The sequence below is a fragment of the Cavia porcellus genome, unplaced genomic scaffold (genome assembly GCF_034190915.1).
Source record: "Cavia porcellus strain 051 isolate PalLab524CR breed Dunkin Hartley unplaced genomic scaffold, mCavPor4.1 scaffold_25, whole genome shotgun sequence".
NCBI classification, from domain to species: Eukaryota; Metazoa; Chordata; class Mammalia; order Rodentia; family Caviidae; genus Cavia; species Cavia porcellus.
Genome location: NW_026947508.1, coordinates 6013267 through 6035385, shown reverse-complemented (window position 1 = coordinate 6035385; position 22119 = coordinate 6013267). Strand labels below are relative to the sequence as shown.

Sequence of the window (22119 nt, the reverse complement as noted above, 5' to 3'; positions counted from 1 at the left end):
ATGATGAAAATGCAAGCATAAAAAAGTAACACGCATCTGGGGAACCCTCATAGAAGCCTGTAAGCCGAAGTCCATTTTTAATGCTAACATTATACAAAAAATATTTATTGAATAATTCCTTTGTATCCTGTTGATCTTTACTCACAGGATATGTTAGATATATATGTATTGGTTGAAGAATATTGGGTCATAAAAATACATTTTTTTTGCTCAGTACTGTTACTGGTAGGTATGTTTTCAGTGAAAGTGCTGAAAATCAGTTTCTTTTAATACCAACAGACTTCAGTGGAATAGACAGCTAGACTTTGGGGGGAGGAAAGAAACTTTCCTGCTGTGCAGAAATGCTCCTGAAACCCTACTATGCTTTCAGATACACAGAGCAAACGACAACCAGAACTTGATTATCTGGGAACTAAGCAGCTTGAAGACAGCTGTTTTCTCTTAATGCCCACCAGTTCTTGGTCATGGACAGGTATCAGGCATCCCTTCCTGCCTCCTTACCCAAAGTGTGGCCATGGACCAGGAACACTGGCATCACCAAATGCTTGTTGGAATGCAGAACTCCAGCCCCCACCCCACCTCCTCACTCAACATATGCCTTTCAACAACTCTCCAAAGGGGCTGAGAAGCACTGCTTTGATGGGCAGACTGTGAAAGCAAGACCCAGGGGAAGCCTCAGACCCCTGACTTGGCAGGTGTCTAAGAGTGGGCAAGATGGCATTACTTTAGCCTTTAGTCTCCTTGGCTATGAACAGGGGTAATGTTACAGGGTCTTACCTACACACCAACTAAGGAGGGCCACTCTAAGGACCAAATAAAACGATGGATGTTAAAGCTCTGTGTAAATTATTAAGCACTACACAAGTATAAGACAGGATTGTTAATAACAGCGCTTAATTACACCTGTCCTCGTTCGAGCTCTCACAGAACATCAGAGGCATGTTGTTAGATTATACTGCATCTTTAAGATAAAAGGCTCCTTCGTGTGTCACAAGCCTTTTAAGCCCTGTCATATGATAGCAAAATCTATTTTCATTAAAGCAATGCCAAGTGGGCCTCAGACAGGGACTATTTGTGACACTGGCATTATCTGTCCCGAACACTTTATCTTTACAAGCCATACTCTTGGGAGGCTTTACTGTCATTTCCGAGACACCAAACTAACTGGTTTAACCTACTGCTCACCCAAGAGCTGAGCCTCCTGGAAAAGGCTACTCTGGCTCAGGCCCTTGACTTTTCTGGCCCATAATGTCACATTCCCTTCTTCTCCAAAGCATAGATAGAGCAGGGTTGTTTAATTTACATGCTGTAATTCATGCTAAAGAAAAAAGCCAGGACCTCAGTTTCCTCTCTAATGTCCCATTATCTTCAAAGACCCTGAATCTCTAAATATGAGACCTTTCTAAACTGTTTCCATGGAATAGCAAATGAATGCCCAGGAGCTTCTTACACCAGGGCTCTGTTCACCAAAGCTGGTCATTTTTAAAAGTGAAAATCTACTAACAGATCAATTTACTTATTCATGAGATTCAGTTTCTATCAACCTTGAAAAGTCAATTAGCATCATAAAATGCTAAAACCATTAGCATTATAGCTGGGGTCCTCAACTGACTTTGCGCCCCAAATCCTTTCTTAGCCCAGCATCAGCAGCTCCCCTCTCCTGTTTGAAGTCAGCGTGTGGCCCCTGCTCCCACTGTTACCACACATGACATTGAGAACCTTATTAAGAATTCAGACTCCATGCAGGGGGACAGAAAAGGATTAACACATGCAACTGTGCAGCAACACTTTTAGACACAGTTTAACTTAAAAAAAAAACTGCCCAGCACAAGAACAATCCCCAAGTCAGCCCAAGAGCAGAGAATTAGTACTATCAGGTGATCAAAACAAAACCAAGGCAAACTCCGTCAAATTCAACATTCAAAGTAATTATCATGAAAAGGACCACCACTGATGCAGATTCAAAAACCACTACCAAGAGGCAAAGGTACCAAAAGAACTCCGCTTCCTCAAAAAACACTTGCTTGTGATACAAATAAAGATTTGACTTTCAGACAGGAGAGGCTTTATGGATAGTTTTTCAGACTACAGCCACCAGGAGAGCCAGGCCTCCACTAAGGAAATGGGAGAGTGGTGTAGGGCACCCGTAAGCCTCGTAAACTCAACTCTGACGGGATGGGGCGGGGGCCACTGCCCTCCCTCCTGTGAGCAGACTCAGGAGAGGCTCCTACCAGTCTCTGCTGCTCCAGCAGAAGATCTGCTTCCTCCTTCTCCTTTTTATAAAGGATCTCCATTTCCTGTAGTCTGCAAAGAAAAAAACGGAATTGTTAAATCGCCAGTGTTCATAAATGCTGTGTGTAAACCGCCACCTGTGCTGCACATGGCTTTGTGCATTACCTTTTTTCCATCTCCTGCTTCATATCGATCCCTTGTTTCTCCAGGAGCTCCCTCTGGGCAAACGTCCAGTCCACAGGCTCCGAGGGGGTCTCAGCGGAAGGAGTCTTCTCCCGCTCAGCCCGGGCTTGCTCCGGGTGGTTAAAACGAAAAACATGGTTTTTACCCATGATGATACGGTTTCCTAGCACAAAACAGAAACAGGATTACAGAATCATTGATTGATCAATTTTTAAATAGTTTTTTCCAGGGGCTGGGGATTTAGCTCAGTGGCATAAGCACCTGTCTTGCAAGCTGGCAGTCGTGAGTTCGATCCCTGGTACCGATAAAAACGAAAAAGACAAAAAAAAAAAAAAAAAATAGTCTTTTCCCCATTATTTCATTCTCGTGAATTTTTGAGACAGCCCAGGTTGGCCACAAACCCCCCCAATCTTCCTGCCTCAGCCTCCTGAGTAGCTGGGATTACAGGCATATGTTATCCCACTCGGCACTAAAGATAATATTCTTTAAGACTAACACATCTGGTTTAATAATTTCATTCCCATAATACAAAAAAGACAGCTTTTCAAGTTTTATAAGAACATATACATTAATGCCAACTGTCGGATCAGCCTTTATACAGAGTCAGAAATTAGCACAAGCCATTTGTACACTGCTGCAAACCTCAAACATCTCCGAGCCTCACCTGAGCGGAGCTGAACAGGCTGGGCTACCCTCTTGCCATTCACGTAGGTTTCTGAGCGCTCACAGGGCTCCAGAGTCACAATAACTGGGGGAACATAAACTCCTGTCATCACCACAGCCCACCAGGGTCACACAAAGGGAAGCATTTTCCTATTGAGTCTCAAGGGAGCTTCAGAGAGTCCTACAACCACACACGTGGCTGAAGTGTCTATCTCTAGAGGGCAGTTCCTCTTTGGGGTACTAGAATGAGTCCAGCATAGGGCTGCCAGGGCCATGCCAAGATGAAACATTTAAATACATGTGACACATCTCAGAAGAAGAATGTGAGAAATACCTGACTGTTTGGTCAATAAAACCGAGCACAGCAAAAATCTCAAGTATGGGACATAAGTAATAACTAGGGCTGAAGATAAAAGCTGGTACAGTATTTTGGTTACAAAAGAATTGTATGCTAAGAAGAAAAGGGAACTAAAGATTGGTTAAGGAAGAATTCTTTGCAAGCCAGCTCCCAAGACACCATTAGACTGTTGTTGTTTTGCTAATAACCTGGGCAAAAATTGAGACTTTTTCTTTCCTTTTAGATAAAAATAACTTTTACTGGGTTAAGACTTGAGGTTCTTCAAATGACCCACTACCCACAGTATTTATCCTTCTCTCTCTTTCTAAAAGATTAGATGATTAACATTCCGGGCCAACTCCAATGCCTGCGTCCTGCTCAGTTCCTGGCAGTGACAAAAGGGCCCCTTTTGTCCATGTTATTTTCATGTAAAGCAGCTGTCCTGTATTTACAACAGCCCAGGTTTCTCCATGTTCAATAACGGACTGTGTGAGAAAGCAGCACGACGGAGACAGGGAACCCCAAGTCTTAGGGTTTCTCGTATTTTAGGAAGCAGAAGCTGCTGGGAAAGCTGCAGCTGGGACTTTCACCTTCGCCGCCGTTGCTCCTCTCGCTCCTGAAGATGCAATGCTCCTCTTTAATGTGGGCCCCGCTCAGCACTATGTCCTGGCGCCGCTCGGCGTCTGCTTGGCCAACCCTGAACACAAGAGCCAGAGTTTCCCAGGGAAATCCCAACACAAAGAGCACTTGCGAACAACGAGCTGCTTTCTCCCAGAGAACGCCCTTTGGCGTGCACAAAGGAGGTAGCGCCTCTTTGTATAGGAAGCTTTTGACAGTACATGCTGTTCTCATACGTGGTCAACCTCCCTCATGAATAGAAGTTACAAAAGGAAGAAAGATTTATTTAGGGTCTTCTGTTAAGTGGCTCCATTTACATAATTTGGAAAGAGCAGAGAAAACAGTTTATAATTATTTCACGCAGGAGAAACAGCAAATGGTTACCAAAAAATTTCAACAATTTTCCTTCAGCTATTTAGTCAGCTAGCAGAAAGAAACATAATATACCTTGTAATTCCATCCTTGATGTAATAAAGTAGGCATTCAGACATCAGTGGGTCTTCATTGAGGTTAACAAGATGTGGGGTCTGAAAAAGATTAGAAATTATCAGCCGGAAGCCAGGCACCGCAGAGCACTGCAGCAGGCACAGGGGCTGTGGGAGACCCAGCTTTGTTAAGGCCCCGCAGGCTCCGGGGCAGGGATTTCACCGGCAGTTACGACTCCACAGGCCGGGAACACACTCTCTTCAGGCCTTCCCAAAGCGCATCAATGCAGCCTATTTAAAAACATGAGTTCTGGGATGAAGAATAGGACCCAACTCTTGATGAGATCCAAGCTTAGCAAGCACAAAGGAAAAATTCAGACATACTAGTTCTTGGGAAGGGTTAATTACAATTTCTGTAAATGCCTGGGCAAAAACCTCAAAATAAAAAAAAGATTTACTTCTCATTGAGCTTTATGAAGAAGACGTCCCCACACCCCCAACATTTCCTTTTATAATTTTCAGTAGTTCTTCCATGGGCCCAGGCATTGACTTTAGTTTACTAGTCTTTAAGGAAATTTTTAAATATTAATATTATTGATATTCAATAATATAAATTTTTTCTAAAAATACTCATCTAATTTTTACGTTTCTAAAATCTTTTTTAAAACCAACCTTCTTCGGTGAAAAGATCCCACTGGAATCCAAAAATAAGTCACATGGTCTTGGAGCCAAAATCTACTCAAGACAATGCCAGCAAATGTGGAAAAAACAAAAGTTATCAGACAAGGGGCTAAAGAAATGGAACTGCCAAGGGGGTCAGGCAGCAGACAGGAGAGATCCTCTGACTCTCCACTAGCTGCCCTGCAGCATAAAGACGCGGCCGGCTGGAGAAAGCCAAAGCCCACCTTGGGCTGCAGCCTTAAGGCCCAAGCAGGGTCCTGACCAACAGAAAGAGAATCTCAGGAACGAGTTCCAACATTGAGTTTGGACATTCCTCTCTGAGCAGGTCTACAGAGCTAAAGCAAGATGAGCAGAAGTAAAACAAGAGAAGCTTTGAAAGCAAAGATCTCAGTATGGCATTCTGCAGTGTTTATATCACAACACGGTCAAGTTATTTAAGGCATATTAAGTATCATAATGTTTTCACAAATTGTTCAAAATATCTCCCCCATAAATTGTGTGCACGTGAGAGTGTGTGTGCTCTGAGTGTGTGTGCTGAGAGCGAACCCAAGGCTCACATACAGTATGGAAGCACTCTATTACTGAGCTGTATCCCAGCCCCTCCCAGACTGTAGTGGTGCACATTATGAAATACCTTCAGACACATGCAAAGCCTCTCTACCAGACCCATACCTACTAAAATCTGTGCAACTGTAAGTAATATATCTGTAAAAATACATGTGTTCTTAAAATAAAAACTATTCAACTGAAAAACACTGATCTTAATATACACATAAAGTAGTATTCTAGTTCTATAATCCGTATCTAAAATGCACTTACATCAATATTTTCTGTTGAAAATAACACAGTGGGATTTATTTTTTAAAATCTGACCATGATAAAAACATGTAACCAAAAGAGTTCTTAGAAAAAGCCCATACTGTACCCAAAGTACCAATTCTGAATTTCATATTGATCTGTAGAACCTAGTCAACACTCCCTGCTCCTCCCACCTTAGAAGAAATCTTGGTTGGGATCTATACACGGATATGCATAAGTCTCCACTGGCTAATTTGAGTTCATGTGAAAGGAAGAACCATTTGTTAGTGGTATAAAATATATGCTTTGCACATCAATATATGTTCTATTATTGCACATAAATATGCAAGAAAAATGTTTTGGTATTGGTTTTCTAGTATTCAAAATAACTAAGTGGTCACTCAATTTTTCAAAAAAGGTATCTTACTATTTTAATTAACTAAAAGGCAACAAACTACAACTATTCTATTACTATAATTCTGTAAATATGAAAGTAACTACTGGAAACATTTAAAAAAAGAAACTGAGGAGTCCAGAAGGCTAAGGACTAGAACTGTTTTACTCAGTACAAGGCTGTAGATAACACAAGCCAGAGAAGTGGTATTTTCCTACACACACCTGCACGGCTGGAATTGGTTTGAAAAGGTTATGAAGCAGGGGTGGGTGGAGGCTTTCTTGAGAAAGAGCAGCACCCTAAAGCAAGATGTGCTTGGTTAGGATGGGAATTTAAGAGAAAGCAATGATGAGATGACTAAAAATGCAAACCGTGGTAAAGACTGCAGATTTACTGCCATAGATATTTTCTTTGTAAACATGACAGACAGGTATTTTAGAAATAGGCTGTTCTTGTACTAGAAGGCTACACTACAAGATAAAATCAGAAACATTTGATGTTAAGCCAAGTATTAAACTAACAGCCAAGGAGAAAAGGCCAGCCTCAAGAGACATGAAGGACCCCAACTGACCAAAACAAGTGTCTCTGTTCTGGGGACCTGGGTGGGGGAGTCCAGGGTTGAGCTCAGGGCTTCATGGATGGCAGGCAAATGCTCTGCCATCATGCTACACACGAGTCCCAAACGGAGCTTCTATTTGGTTGGATTTTATAACTTGGCTTCCTACCTTTTTAGGTGAGAAAACCCCCAGCGTTCCTCCATCTTCCCGAATGGCCACGCCCATCTCAGCCAACAAGGCCTCTCTAGAAGAAAACAAGTACATCAGAGCACCAGCACCAGAACGCCAATTCAATCAGTTCCATACGAACTGGGAGACAAAGCGTTCAAAGCAAAACCAACCAACCATGCGTGTCTAAAGCTGATAATGCAAATGTGGGATACTGTGTTTATCTCATCAAGGGGGAATTATTTTTAAGAGACATAGCACATTTAAAGTAAAGTCAAAAAATAAAACAAAGCATGTTCCCAAGGTAAAGTTTTATGTACCCTGACAAGAGCTTTCCCTCAGGCTGGGATGGGGGCTCAGTGTGGAATGCTACCCTGTCCAGGCTGGAAAGCTGACCCCAGGACACCCTGGCCTAACACACACACACACACACACACACACACACACACACACTCTCTCTCTCTCTCTCTCATCTCTTCTGCCACGGAGATGGACACTAATTTATAAACAACACAAGTAACACAGAAAAAGCAAAGAAGGGGACATTTATTTGCATCTATTTGGAAGAACTATATCTCTAGAACCTTTCCCTAAGAAAGCAATCAGCAAGTAACTTGAGTAAACGAGGCAGTCTATAAATGTGACCTTCTCAAATGTTATTACCCATAATCCACCCTCCTTTTAGTTCAAAAATCCTGATTTAAAATTTTCTAAAATAAACAGTAACTTTTTGGAGTTGTGGGCAGAAAGAAAGCAATGCTGAGGGGCTGAACCCAGGGAGTGCTAAACTAAATTTCCAGTCCTTCTTATTTTAAGACAAGAGGTTACCCAGCTAGTCTCAAATTTATGACTCTCCTGTCTCAGCCTCCTGGTTAACTGGAGTACCAGGTGTGCACCATAGCACCCTGCTAAAAAATATTCTTTTTTTTTTTTTTTTGTCTTTTTCATTTTTATCAGTACCAGGGATCGAACTCACAAATGCCTGCTTGCAACGCAGGCACTTATGCCACTGAGCTAAATTCCCAGCCCCTAAAAAACATTCTTAATGTTTGTTGTATTTACTGTATCAGTACGTTAGAATTCATTTCTGCCTCAACTACAAGGGGGAAAGATAGGATTGACTTCCTAAGTATAAATTTATTCCAGTTGCAACCTAAACTATACCTTTTAACAAAGAAGTTCTTAAAAAAGACAGTAGTCAAAAGGGTGCTTTATCAAAGGCACTCTAGTTTTAGCAAATAAAAAATTGTTTCACTCAGTATTTTGTATTTTTATTGATTCTCAACAACATGTAGTATGGTAATTATTAAGCACAGGATCCCCAGAGAATCTTTAAATATGTGGTTTATTTCACAGTATAAATTCCATGTCACCAGTCCCTAGCCTGGTTGGTCTCTAACTTATGTTTTAGGAGGAGAGGTTCTTTATCTTTAATATCTATTTCATCTTGTCTTACCATAAAAGTAACTCAAATTCCCTAGAAAACTTAGAAACATTCCCAGGTTTTAACGTTCTGACCTCTCCATTCTGATGGCTTCTGTTTTTCGAAGCTTCTCTTCCCAGGTTTCATTCAACTCTGCAATGATCTTCTCCGATTCCTACGGAAGGAAGTTCACCATTAAAGCGGTAGAGTCTTTGAATTTTATGTACCATGTCCAGGAAGGCAAGTAGCAGAAGCTATAGGGAGAAGTCAATAAAGATTTTCAAATAATATATATTGTCAGAACCATAAAAATTAGGCCTAAAATAAGTCAGTCACAGACATTGCAAATCTTCTGAGTCTTCATAAAAATACCTGAACAGTGAGTATGCGGCGAGCACATCTGTGTGTAAGTGGAAGAAAGTAATATCAGCATCCTCAAATATAAGATGCTTTTCCTGACAACCACTCTTGTGAAAGAGTAAAGTTCAGAAGGAAGTCCTTGCTTTCATCTCACAGCAGTGTCACCATTCCTCAACCCCCTCCCTGAACATGATCCAGGGACCAAGACGGTTATAGTATTAAATCCCATGTAACCACTAAGGCAACAATTTACCAGTCACCTACTGAGTGTTTATTACAGTTATAAACATATGAACTAAAATATGATTCCTTGAGGGGTTACTATATACTGTGATTTATTCATTCAACCATTATATGCAGCCCTACTGCATGTGAAGCCCTGCTCCAGGCAACCAGACATTCAATAGGAAGCAAAATTCCTGCCTTGAGACTTCCACTCTAGTGAGGAACCACGATGATGGTCATCAGTGAGTATACAACAACAATGGGCAGTGTTGCCAGTGAAAAATCAAGCAAGGGAAGGAAACAGGACAAGGGAAGCGAGGCGGTCCGCCGAGCAGAGATGGCAGGATAGACATTGCCACCTGGGCAGGGGAAAAGACAGAAAGTGCCTGGAGTCTTCGAGGAATGGCCATGCCCACTGGAGAACTAAGAACGGACATGGGGGCGCAACAGCAGGATAAGGATCTGTGTACTAGGACTGAGGCACTCACAGACGTCTGTCAGGCAGGTGAGCTGGGGAAGTCCCAAAAAGGAGATGAGCATATGGAAAGCAGGAGGAAATGCTCCTCACAAAAAGGAAATCAGAAGTCAGATGATGATAATGGTAATAACAGCAGCGGTGGAAGCAGTCGTAGTGACCAATGAGGAAGTCTACAAAGTACATTACCATATGATTCATCTAACAGGCTAGTGTAAGAAGCCTCCAGGATCTCAAAACACAATTATGTGCAGAGAAAGCACAAGGAATAGTACATCCCAATAGGTCAGGCAGGAACCTTTCCTAAGCACCCAGGAAAGGTGGCTTCCACTGTCCCAGCCTTGATCTTGTACGTCTGTATCTCTAGGTATTTGCAGAACAATGGGTAATACATTATGTTTACATAGCCAACTTCTTCTTGATGAGTCAGTTAAGGAGACACAGCAATCCACAGGGCAAATCAAACATATTTTTTATGAAAAAACTGCAGATTAAAACTGGACATGACAGCTGGGCATGGTGACCTATGCCTGTAATCCCAGCACTTGGGAGACCGAGTCAAGAGGATCATTAACAGTTCGAGACCAGCCTGGGCTACAAAGTGAGCTCAAAGCCAGCCTGTACTGCATAGTGAGATCCTGTCTAAAAAAGTTAAAAAAAAAAATCTGGACATGGTGGCTGTATACATGCAATCCCAGCTCTTAGTGGGCTGAGTCAGGGGGATTACAAATTCAAGAATAGTCTAGGCAGTTTAGGAAGATCCTGTCTCAAAATAAAATTTTTATATATATATAATTCTGTAGTACTGGGGAATTGAACCCAGGGCTCCACATTGAGCTATATCCTAGCCCTTTTTTCATTTTGACTCTGAGTTTGGCTAAAGTGCAGAGGTGAGACTTGAATTGGCAATCCTTCTGCCTCAGCCTCCCAAAGTGCTAGGATTACAAACCTCTGCTACCACACCAGGCTCAAAGTAAAAGTTTGAAAGAGCCTGGATGCAGTTCAGTGGTAATACAGGCTTACCATGTGCAAACCCCTGGGTTTGCAAAAAAACAAAAAACAAAAATATCCATAATTTAGATTTTGATACTCAAAAGAAGTTAGACACTTACTCCATGGGCCATCCCTTGAAGCAGTCAGATAGCTGAAGTTTTACTGTACTAAACATAGTATGCTTCACAAGTGAGTTCCTGTGAGCCCTGAGACTGCTTAGTACAGCTCTTAGCCATGCCTGTACCTGCTGTGGGTATTTGAGGGTATTTATAGGCTAAGACGAAGCAATGGCACTCATAGCACTGACTGTGATGCCAGACTACCTAAACACCAGAACCCTCACCTGGTGGCTGCAGCTGCTACTCAACCCTCACTGAAGCCAGGTGGGGAACACACACCTGTAATCTCAGCATTCAGGAAGGCTAAGGCAAAGGATCAAAAGTTTGAGTCCCATTTGGGGAACTTACCCAAATTTTGTCTCAACACTTAATTTTTTTTTTTTTTTTTTTTTTTAGTTTAAGGGCTGAGGAGCATAGCTCCATGACAGAGCATCCCTAGGTTCAATCCCTCCATACCACAGAGACAAAAGAAGACCCTACCTTACCAAACAGGAAAGCAAAGCAAGGGTACACTTATTTCAAGTGACCCTGCGTTGTGACTTAAAATGAGAAGCAGTTACACAGCACTCTCTTTCCAAAGTATTACAGAGGAATCAAGACATTTATGCTACAGAAGGGAATAGGAGACTCTATGACCAGCATGGGAGCGGCACCCTGCGTAAACTTAGCACCCTAACACCTGACTCACGTCAAAAATGAAGAGAGGCCAAGGGAAACAAACAGGAAGATGAATTCACCCTAGTTTTGTCTTCCACTGTCTCCCAGCAGTGTCATGGCACGCGTGGACGTGGATGTCGTCTGCCTGCAGCCCTGACGGCAGCTCTGTCCACAGCCTTCTCACCATTCTCAGGGCGAGCAGAACTACGGCATCGCGCCTAACACACAACTGCAAAGCTGCCCTTTTCTCTCCAGAATGAAGCCAGGGAAAATGGAAGATTTCATTTATGTTGGCTTAAAGGAGAATTAAAGCAGAGGGATTTATTTGTTGATTAAAATAACAAGATTTTTTGTTTTAATAGGAATTAAGAGAAATGGGAGCAGAGTCTCCCAAATAGCCACACCATTACTCCCTAGAAGCTATCTGGAAGACGTTGGCTGACTTAATTCTTAAAAAGCTTAGTTAACGTCTTAAGTCCTAACATCTAACGTTATTTCTAGTTGCTTCCACCTAGCATTTAGGGAGCTATTTCTCCTTTATACCAGGATGACTGTCAAAAGAGAGGGTAATCTCATCTGTGCATTAAGCTTTGTTAACAAAGAATAAGAATCAAAATCTGCAAAGAAAAACAAAGTAGAAGGTTTCATTTCTCCTTTTCACAGAGCCTCCGAGTTCCAGCCCTGTGTCTACCCAGTGACACGGTCCCTGACACCCATTTGTGACAAAGCTGCTGAATGAAGACACCTTCCCATGCAGGCCTCCACTGAGATCTTTAGAAAACCTCAGGTCAGTTACACCAGCAGCACAGTTTCTCCTGCAGCTTAAAATCTTGAGTAAAAGATTTCTCCCTCCTTCTCCTCCCTTTGCTAGGCACTTCATAACTTTCTTGTCTTCTGAAGGAACAAGATCATTATTTTTGTTTCTGAAGCACCTTCTTTTTGAAGTGAGTAAAATGCCTACGGGACAGGTGGGATGATCAAGAAAGAAAAACTGGAAGCCCATTCTTCTATAAAACTGTTAGCAGCCTCACTTGAGACCAACTGAAAGCACGGGACGTGCAGTGCTCAAGCACAGCTCCCTGGGAGCGGTGCAGAGTGCAGCCGAGCTCCGGGTCACTGCAGGGGTCTCAGCGGACAGCATCAGGTGCTGAAGAGCAAACTTCCTAGGTTCCGAAAAGCCTCCTTTGCTCTCCTCACTTCCCCTGCCCTGGCACTCCCGTCCTGCACACAAAGGCTGGCAGTTACAGACTGCAGGGCATGAGAAAACACTCGATGTCTCTGGTGTTATCCGATGGATGGCAGGCTTCTGGGTAGCACCAGAGTGACACCTGTCTGGTCTTGCTGCAGTCCCTGAGGACAGGGAAGATGCTCCGAGCTGGAAGGCTCTGCCACTCCTGACTTTCACACTCATAGTGAGACCACAGAACCTGTGTGGCTTCCCGCAAGCTGGGAAAGCTTCCACTGGTGAGACCAGCCCGTGTGCACCCACCAGCATCAGATTTGCCTCCTGCAGGCAGCCAGTGTGGGCAGGGAGAAACAGCCAGATACGCCCTGTGCACCCACAGGCCATTGGAGGTGCTTGCTTCCAGTGGGCAGCCAGCATGGGCCAGGAGGACCGCAGAGACACTGCCTTGTGCACTTGCCATCATGGTGGGGGACAGATCCTTGTGTAGTCACACAGGCTGAGAGAGGCAGCAGCCCCACCAGCTGCACATCCTTGGCCATCCAGGATGCCTCAGTGTAGCTACACAGGTCTGGGGAAGCTTTCCCAAAGTTTCACTGCCTCCCTGGGAGTCTGAGTTTAGAAAAACCCCGGTGCCTAACCCATTTCCCTATATTGCAGAGGGGCAGCCAATGTGGGGAGTTTCTGGGAACTGGCTCATGAGGAGGATCCCAGAAAAATGTCAAGACAAAGGAGCAAAAGGCAATCTCAGACCTCCAGCCCACACAGAACAAGTCTGGGAGATACAGTCATGGAAGAAAATGGAAGTCACACACCTGAAATCTCTTGAGAGGATAGCAACTGAAGTAAAGAAACAACTTCTTGAGGCTGTAAAAGTAATCAAATCAGAATAATATCTCAGATAAAAAAGTTACAAATGTAATGAAAGAATTGCTGAGCATACCTAAAGAAGACATAGATTAAAAAAAAGAAGAGCATAGGAAAATGATGGAAAGGAATGAACAATATAGGAAGAAATTACAATTCATGAAACAGATTTAAAGAGATATCCAGGAAATTTAAAACTCCATTGACAGCTGGCAAAACCTCTTGAAATAGAGGGCTGGGGATTTAGCTCAGTGGCATAAGCGCCTGCCTTGCAAGCAGACAGTCATGAGTTCAATCCCTGGTACCGGTAAAAAGGAAAAAGCCAAAAAAAAAAAAAAAAAACCTCTTGAAAGAAAAAAAAAAAAACCCTCTTGAAAGAGACTAAAGGTAAACTTTCAGACCTTGAAGACAGGATTGCAGCGATTGTGAAAGATTTCTTAAAAATAACAAGGAGTCAGGAAATACAATTTAACAGCTGCAAGATGACGCAAAGAAAAATGACTTAAGAGTGATAGGTGTCAGCAAAAAAAAGCAAGAGTCAACACAAATGATATAAAGAGACAATTTAAGAATAGCAGAAAACTTCCCAACATGGGAAAAGGACCTGACATACAGATAAGTGAGGCATATAGAACTCCAACTAGCCATAACCAAAATAAATATATACCAAGAATATATAATAATCAAGATCCCATAAATTCATCACAAGAACAAATTATTAAAGACTGTTAGAGAAAAGAAACAGATCACCTACAAAGGAAAACCAATGAGAATCACAGCAGACTTTTCAACACAAACCATCAAATCAAGAAGAGTTTGGAGTGACGTGTTTCAAATCCTGAAAGAAAACAACTTCCAACCCAGACTGCTGTACCCTGAAAAACTATCATTCACATTGATGGAAAAATAAGGAAACTTATCCTTTCATGATTAGGATCAACTGAAAGAATTCAGGACCATCAAACCAACCCTACAAAGAGTGCTGAAAGATATTGTTGAGAGATAAAGATGATCATGGTTCCAGGAATAGCAGCAGAGGGGAATAACCAAACAGGGCAGGCAACTGAACAAAGGGAGAAAGTTGGGGGCCAACAGCAGGAGGACAGCATGGCAGAGGAACCAATGCATGCTGGTTGTAACCATTAGTGTGGATGCCCTCAATTTAGCAAAAAAAAAAAAAAAAAGGAAAAGAAAAAGGGAGAATGGATCAGGATAGAAGATCCATCAATATGATGTATACAAGAAAAACACCAAACTCAAAAGGAAATTCATAGACCAAAAGTCAAAGGAGAGTAAACAATGTTCCACGTAACAGGAAACCAGAAAAAAGCAGAGGTAGCTTGCCCACCAACCACAGAATGGATAAGAAAGGTATGGTATTTTCATACAATGAGAAGCTACTCGGTATAAAGAAGGATAATCTCAAGGCTCTTGTAGGTGAATGGATGCAACTCGAGAGCCAGCTCACGGGTGACATGGTTCGGGCTCACGCTGAACACCGTGCTGTCTCCTAGTGTAAAACTGAAGGAGTTAGTGGGATCCAAAATGCACAATTGACACTGTGAAACCGATAGGGGAGGAAATTCCTACAAAGGGAAGGTGTAACCATCGTTAATTTCCTATTTTCTTGTTTTGAATTCTTGTATTGTTCACATAGTTTTGTTCAATTTGGTTTTATTCTGTCTTGTTTGATTTTACTGTGTCTGATGGTATGGGCAACTATTTTGAAGATAATGAAATGTATTATGGTGGCCATTGTTGATTTCTTATTATTTGGTTTTGAAGTCCTGTAACATTTTTATTCTTTTGTTTTGACTGGTTTTGTTCTGTCTTGTTTTGTTTGATTTTATTATCTCTGATGGCATGGGCATGGGCATCTACTTTAAAGAAAACAAGAGACATCATGGTACCTACTGTTGAGTTCCTATCTTGTTTTGAAGTTCTGCATCACTTTCGTTGTTCTGTTCTGATTAGCTTTTTTCTGTTTGGTCTGGTTTGGTTTGATTTTACTCTCTTTAAAAAAATCCAAAATTTCACTGGCAAAGCTGGGACCCTGGGTGGGTGACCTGCACACGGCATTGGAACCCATGTGCATCAGCACTACAAGAGGGCAAGAAAGCCCTTCTGCTACTGTAATTAGTGGGCACTGAGGTTTTTGTGAACTTCCGGAAAATAGTAATTTCAGCTGAATTAACTTGATATGGCCTCTCAAATGTTCAAGCTCCATTTTAATTACATATTGTTACTAACAGAAAAATGGTTATTTGAAATTCCACCTTCAAGCTGGGCATGGTGGTGCACATCTGTCATCCCAGGGAATCGGGAGGCTGAGGCAGGAGAATTCAATGTGAGTTCAAGACTAACCTAGTTTACAAAGTGCCCTCAATGCCAGCCTGAACTGCATAGCAAGACCCAATCTCAAAAAAGACAGAGAAAAAGAAAAGAAATTTCTCCTTCAAACAAAACTGTTTCTAACTATTTCATTTAAAACTAAATTTAAAATTGATTTATGTTACCCCAAATTAATGTATGCATCTATTTAGCAGTTACTCTGCAACCATCTTTTTCCGGCCAGGTCCAGCATTTCAGTGAAAAGAAATGAACTTACTAATCGGAAAATTCCTTTTCAGAACACTTCTGAGTTAAAGAGTTCAAAATTTCAGTGATGTTAATCCCACCGAACTCTGCCCGGGCTGCCACACAGAGACCTTGCGTTTAGTGGGGCGAGCACTTACCTTCAGACGCTCGATGGCTTCCTCTCCTCCAGGGGTGGACATGATCCGCTCCTGAATGCTGCTCACAGACGTCAGGCCCACCTGACTACTGAGTGAGCAGGAGGACGGAGATGAAGTAAGGGACCCCATGGACGCTGTGGAGAAATTGCCAGGGCGTTGATTCTCAGAGGCTAGTAAGTATCTATGCTTATTGTTCTGAAAATCTTTCAGATCTGAGAGACAAAGAAAGAAGGGAAGGCAGGAAAAGAAAGAAAGAGGGAAGGAGCAGAGGAAGGAAAAAAGACAGGAAGGAACACCAGTGTGAGAGAGGAGAGCATCACCGCTCCAAGACAAAGACAAGTTCCAAAACAAAGACAAGCTGTCACCGGTCTAGATGGCAGTTCTAAAACACGTCTTTAATGCTGCTGTTCTTCGGGCTAAGAATAAATTCTGAATTTAGAAACTCAGCTTCCAGAGTGGATGAGCGCTGTATGTGGCAAGGAGACCAGAGCCCAGGGGCACTCTAGCTTCTTCCCAGAGTAGCCAATAATGTTTCCCTCCTCTACTGTTCACGCTACCTTCCGACTGGCACTTCTCTAAAATTCTGGGGGTTTGTAACAGTAAGGACAAGACAAAATCATTTATCAGTATTAACCCTATACTGGTCTGGGCCAGGGTTTTATGGAATTAAGCCAAAAATGTCAAGGAAATGTTACAGGTAAAGCAAAACTCAGAGCACTTGGTATTGTCCTTTGAATAGCACATTCCAACATGCCAAAAGACTTCTAAAATATGTCCTAAAAAGAGAGGTAACTGTAGAAATGAGAGAAGGATTCTGTGGAAGTCTGTTTAAGAACTCAGAACTCAATAACTGCCTCAATACGAAAGATGATTTAGCAAACTCATACTTCTTAATGTAGTTTCCCCTCATCTATCATGGCAAAAAAAAAGACATTATTTGCTAACTTAAGCAAACAATAGTACAATCCTAGAAGCACTACCAAGCCTGCTTCCTAGTGATATGCAAGTTTTAGGAACTGAATTTCCCTTGCTAAAGTCTCTAACAGAACTGTAAATTTAATCTTAGTTTTGTCCTTTAAGCCAAGTGTGGTGGCATAATTCCAGCACTCTGGAGGCTGAGGCAGAAAGATTTCTGTAAGTTCCAAACTAGCTTGGGCTACAAAGCAAGTTCAAGGTCGGCCTGAACTGCGTAGTGAGACCCTGTTTGGTTAAAAAGACCAAAAGAAAAACAAAACTTAGTGCAGTTTTGTTGTTGTTTGGTTTTTGGTACAGAGAAGTTTTATTTAAAAATCTACAAACAATGAAATTGATTAATTTGTTTATAGTTCCCTTCTTTAGTCATCCTTCTCAAATGAACACCAGAAGTACATTCCTATTTTTAAGCCAGCGCATTTTATTTATTTGTTTATTTATTTTGTCTTTTTCATTTTTATCGATACCGGGGATCGAACTCACGACCGCCTGCTTGCAAGGCAGGTGCTTATGCTGCTGAACTAAGTCCCCAACCCCCTGTCAGTGCATTTTAAATTTGAGAAAATCTACACTGCTTAAAATGCACATGAAAGTTAAAGATACAGTATAAAGCAATACAAATAATAGAAAAAATATTATTTGGCCTCTCTAGATCTGTTCGTCTTCACTATTTAATTAAAGACAGTTCTTTAAAGCCTGCAGTTGCTTCAAGACAGTTTGAAAACCACCATCTGTAAATGCAGAACATAGGACAATAAGCAGAGGCACACTTTTAAAGGAGGATTGGAACTACACAAAAAATCACCGCGATGGCCATGGCGGCGAAGGTGGGAAGGAGTGGGAGGGGTGGGGTGAGGAGGTCTGGTGGACACATGCAAGCCCTGCAGGAAATTCAGAGTAGATCAAGCAGAAACCAAAAGCACTCAGGGCTGCCTTCCTCTGCAGACGGGAGTTAGAGCTCAGTCATGCACGGTTCTCAGGAAATGCCACGGCTGCTCAGAGGTCGGCAACAAGCTGGCAGCAGCGCCTCTGAGCACAAGAGCAAGAGCAAGAAGGCATCTTCTCCACACCAGTGTCATTCCGCTTAGGAAATCTCAGACAGAGCGGTTCCAGTCCAAGAGTCACATGTTTCATTACAGCATTTCCAGATCTGCAGGGCCTAGCTCATCAAAACTGGGCTGTGACTGGGCTCTCCTATGCAGTTCCCTATTGCCTGATACGCCTAACTATAAGGGAAAACAATCATGAATCTTATTCATGCCTCTTAGTGTGATTCCTTTATGAGTGTGATCCTTTACAAAATGTCCTCATTTCAAGCAAATACTTTACACACTTTCGTTTTTAAATCTTAGCGCCTTTACAAGAAGAGGGGGAAATGTTTAGCTAACCATCCAACGAGCTGAGGCCTAATACATGGAGGAAACCAGCTCAGCATCAGCAGACGGAGGGCTAACCTGACACGCACAGCGCCTCCCTCCATCACAGGCAGTCTGGCCAACTGGAAATGACTCTGTTAATTATACAACAAAGGCTTGTGTTTACAAAGTTTACTGAAAGTGATTTTTCTATTAAATAAACAGACCATGAAGGGAACAACTACAGGGGCAAGTAAAAAAGTGGCAGAATAAAAGCAAAGGTTAGGTGCCCGGGAAGCTAACCGCCCGGCTGTGGTAAAGGGGCACCGTAACACACTCCTGTCGCACACTCTGCTGTGAGCGGCAGGACTCAGAGAGGCAGCGACACTCAGGGTTCCTGGCGGAGGCCATGGCACATTAAGAGCACGGACGCCGTGAGCTGCCGTCTCCGCCGCCTTCATCACCTGACAATCTGGGTTTATTTAATCACGAGGGGAAAAACTGAAGCGGGAAAGAAGAAATTCTTCAGTCTTTCAACTTTAATCAAACAAACTGAAATTCTTCAGAGGTCACTTTGCTAAATGGACAAGGGCAAAAACAGGAGAAATACTGCAGCATGCTCTGTCTGGGATTTCCCTGTTAGCACTGCTGGCATGCAAAGCTTATTTTAAGGCTGAGCCGGCAGAGGCAGATCACCAAGTCAGCGTACTGGAATAACCAATACATGGAATACACACATTTGCCTCCACTTCCAGAGTAATCATCGATCAATGGATCAACTGGAGGTAAGCAGGAGGGAAAACACGACAAGGGTCAGAGTTCACATTCAGCAGTGACACGGAGAGGGAACACAGCAGTATTTGGTATTTGGCATTGGGTAAAGTTAATAACTAAAGCTCTAAAAATCAGTAAGAACTAAACTACAAGAAGCCTTGAAAATCTATTAGAATGTTAAAGGGTAACACTGATCTTACACTCAAAATTCATAGCCAGGTATGTTAGTACAGGCCTATAATCCCAGATCCTCTGGAGGCTGAGACAGGAGGATTGACAGATTTAAGGCCAGTCTGGGAAACTTAGTGAGATCCTGTCACCCACAACCCACCCCCCCAAAGTCTTGGGTGGGTGTAAGAACACAGCTCAGCAGAAGAACACTTGCTTGCCTAGGGGGACTGCAGCTCTGGGTCAATGCTGAATAATTACGGAATAATTCCAATGGATTATTCCATTATTGAATAATCAATAACCCTGATTATTGTCTATCTAAATAATCTAGTTTATTCACTTCTTTAATAATTTATTTATTTCTTGGTGGCACTGGAGAGTGAACCCAGAGCCTTGAGCATGCCTGGCAGGTACTCTCCCGCTGAGCTCTCACTAAGCTGCCCCGGGTGGCTCCCACTTGTGAGTCTTCTGTCTCAGCTGAGTGCTGGGGTCACAGCTGACTGGAGTTACCACTGCCCAGGTTAACAGAACTTTGGGCCAGCCATTATACAGGCACATCAGGGACAGTTTTAAGAGATGCACTGTAAAACAATAACTGTAAAATAATACTTCCTAGATGTCTCGCTCTGGAACTTGAGGAAATGGGCTTTTTCCTTCATAAGTTCATAAGGAGCAGGGCCGTTTAAAGGTGACTTCCCTGAAAACAGACTTGAAGGGTAGATTACTTACACATGCATTACTGCCACCACACTAATGCAGAAAAGCCCATGAAACAGAAGTTCCAGGTTACACTTTTATGAAGGTTTTTTTCAGTTAACATTAAAAAAAAAATTCTTGGGGCTGAGGATTTAGCTCAGCGGCATAAGCACCTGCCTTGCAAGCAGGCGGTCATCAATTTAATCCTTGGTACTGACAAAAAGGAAAAAGACAAAAATTCTTGATGACCTGGTACATACTAGAGAAATGCCAAAATCATTTGCACTTGCTTTGTTACATTTTGAAATGGTCCTTGCTGTGTTTCCTAGGCTAGCCTAAACCCTTTAGTTCAAGCAATCCTGCCTCTCTAGTAAATAGGATTAATAGGCACACACTACCATGCCTGGGTTTCACTAGGGTTTGTTGTTGGGTTTTTTTTTTTTTTTTTTTTTTTTGGTCTTTTTTCTTTTTATCGGTACCGGGGATCGAACTCACGACTGCCTGCTTGCAAGGCAGGCGCTTATGCCACTGAGCTAAATCCCCAGCCCCTTCACTAGGGTTTTTAAGAAAAAAAAACAAACATTCTGACAACTATCTAGCTTCATCAAGGTTTTTTTTTTTTTTTTTGGTAAGATGAGGTCTAACTAAGTAGTCCAAGATGGCCTTGAACTTGCGGTGAGTTTCTTGCCTCAGCCTTCCAAGTGTTAGGATTACAGGAATGTGCCACCACGCCCAGCTAAATTCCTTAAATTTTAGGTGTATTGTAATTATAAGAACCTGATGAGGAAGATTAGATTTGTGCTGTTCTTAATTCACTTACTATCAATAATGTCCCCCAGCCCCTGGGCACGAAGAAGGTCCTTCAGCCGCGTCACCTCCTCCTTTAGCTCCCGAACCAGTTTGGCGTTGGGGTCTTCATTGATGACGGCATTACACTTAATCTGCTTTGCACGATCTGCGTATCTAAGTTGAAAAAGTCATTCTTGCCATTTCCCAGGTAATTTTTTTCTCATAAATAACATACTATTATTTCTAAATCAAACATTTGAATACTTACACATTTTATGAGCTTTAATAATATATTTATATAAAGCTTTGTAGTCTTATAAAGATGAGGGGAGAAGCTCAGATGAACTGAAGTGATTTGCCCAAGATCACAACAGAAATGAACACCAGCAAGGTCTCAAAACTGGACAGTACAGGCCAGGGATTTAGCTCAGTGGTGTAAGCGCCTGCCTGGCAAGCGCAAGGTCCTGAGTTAGATTCCTAGTACCGCAAAAAAAAAAAAAAAAACTAGACAGTATTTTTTTGCTATATCAAAACTACATGGGAGAAGCCGGGCATGGTGGTGCACACCTGTAATCCCAGCACTCTGGAGGCTGAGCACTGCTGAGCATTCAAGGCCGGCCTGGGCTACGTAGTGAGTCCAAGGCCAGCCTGGATTACACAGTGACTGTCTCAAAAACCAAAAAAACTACATGGGACAAGGAAGAGAATTCCAGATTAAAGTACAGAATCTATTAACATACAAAAATATTCTCCTAGCAAACATCCTGGTAAGTTTTGTTAATGCTACATGTACTCTAATTGTTTTATTTCATATAACTTTATTGCTTCTAAAAAAGACAAATTTTGTGCTCACAAGACAATACTTCTTAAAGAAACAATTATAGTAAAATTTCATTATTATTTGACAATCTCATATGTGCAATTTGAACATCTTCCCCATGAAAAAGTTCCTGTCTATCCCAATAAAATTGCAAGCCCTAAAAAGGTAAATTCCATTACAATAAAGCTCATTTCCTTCATGTTTTCCCTGTAAGAAAAACAATCTAAATGACCATCCACTCAGCAGAGAAAAGGTCCTTGTGATAGCAACGTGGTGTGGGGCTAGGAGCAGAGAGATACCTCAGGGTGCTCAGAGTTTCATCGTAGTTGATGTCTGCTGGGCTCAGTGCAGCAACCATTGCAGTCCGAGAATTACCACCTAAGAAAGCGAGTCACAAATATCTCAAAATTTCATTTGAGAAAGTTTTATTGAATGCATTAAATCTTTTT

At 42.2% G+C, this 22119-nt stretch overlaps 1 protein-coding gene across 23 annotated transcripts in view; it reads right to left on the bottom strand.

The window, feature by feature from the left end:
* The window catches only part of Kif1b (kinesin family member 1B), a 140647-nt gene that overhangs the window by 61998 nt on the left and 56530 nt on the right, over positions 1 to 22119 (bottom strand). For 10 of the 23 annotated variants that reach the window (XM_063235496.1, XM_063235494.1, XM_063235488.1 and 7 more), the window contains 10 exons: positions 21970 to 22048; positions 20882 to 21024; positions 16094 to 16227; positions 8575 to 8654; positions 7057 to 7132; positions 4481 to 4560; positions 4006 to 4112; positions 3080 to 3163; positions 2398 to 2578; positions 2232 to 2304 (listed from right to left, as the gene is read on the bottom strand). In XM_063235496.1, coding sequence (XP_063091566.1) covers positions 2232 to 2304; positions 2398 to 2578; positions 3080 to 3163; positions 4006 to 4112; positions 4481 to 4560; positions 7057 to 7132; positions 8575 to 8654; positions 16094 to 16227; positions 20882 to 21024; positions 21970 to 22048 — 1037 coding nt within the window. Of the gene's footprint in view, positions 1 to 2231; positions 2305 to 2397; positions 2579 to 3079; positions 3164 to 4005; positions 4113 to 4480; positions 4561 to 7056; positions 7133 to 8574; positions 8655 to 16093; positions 16306 to 19157; positions 19200 to 20881; positions 21025 to 21969; positions 22049 to 22119 lie in introns of all 23 variants that reach the window. The other 13 variants (XM_063235480.1, XM_063235493.1, XM_063235479.1 and 10 more) reach the window with 3 other exon arrangements.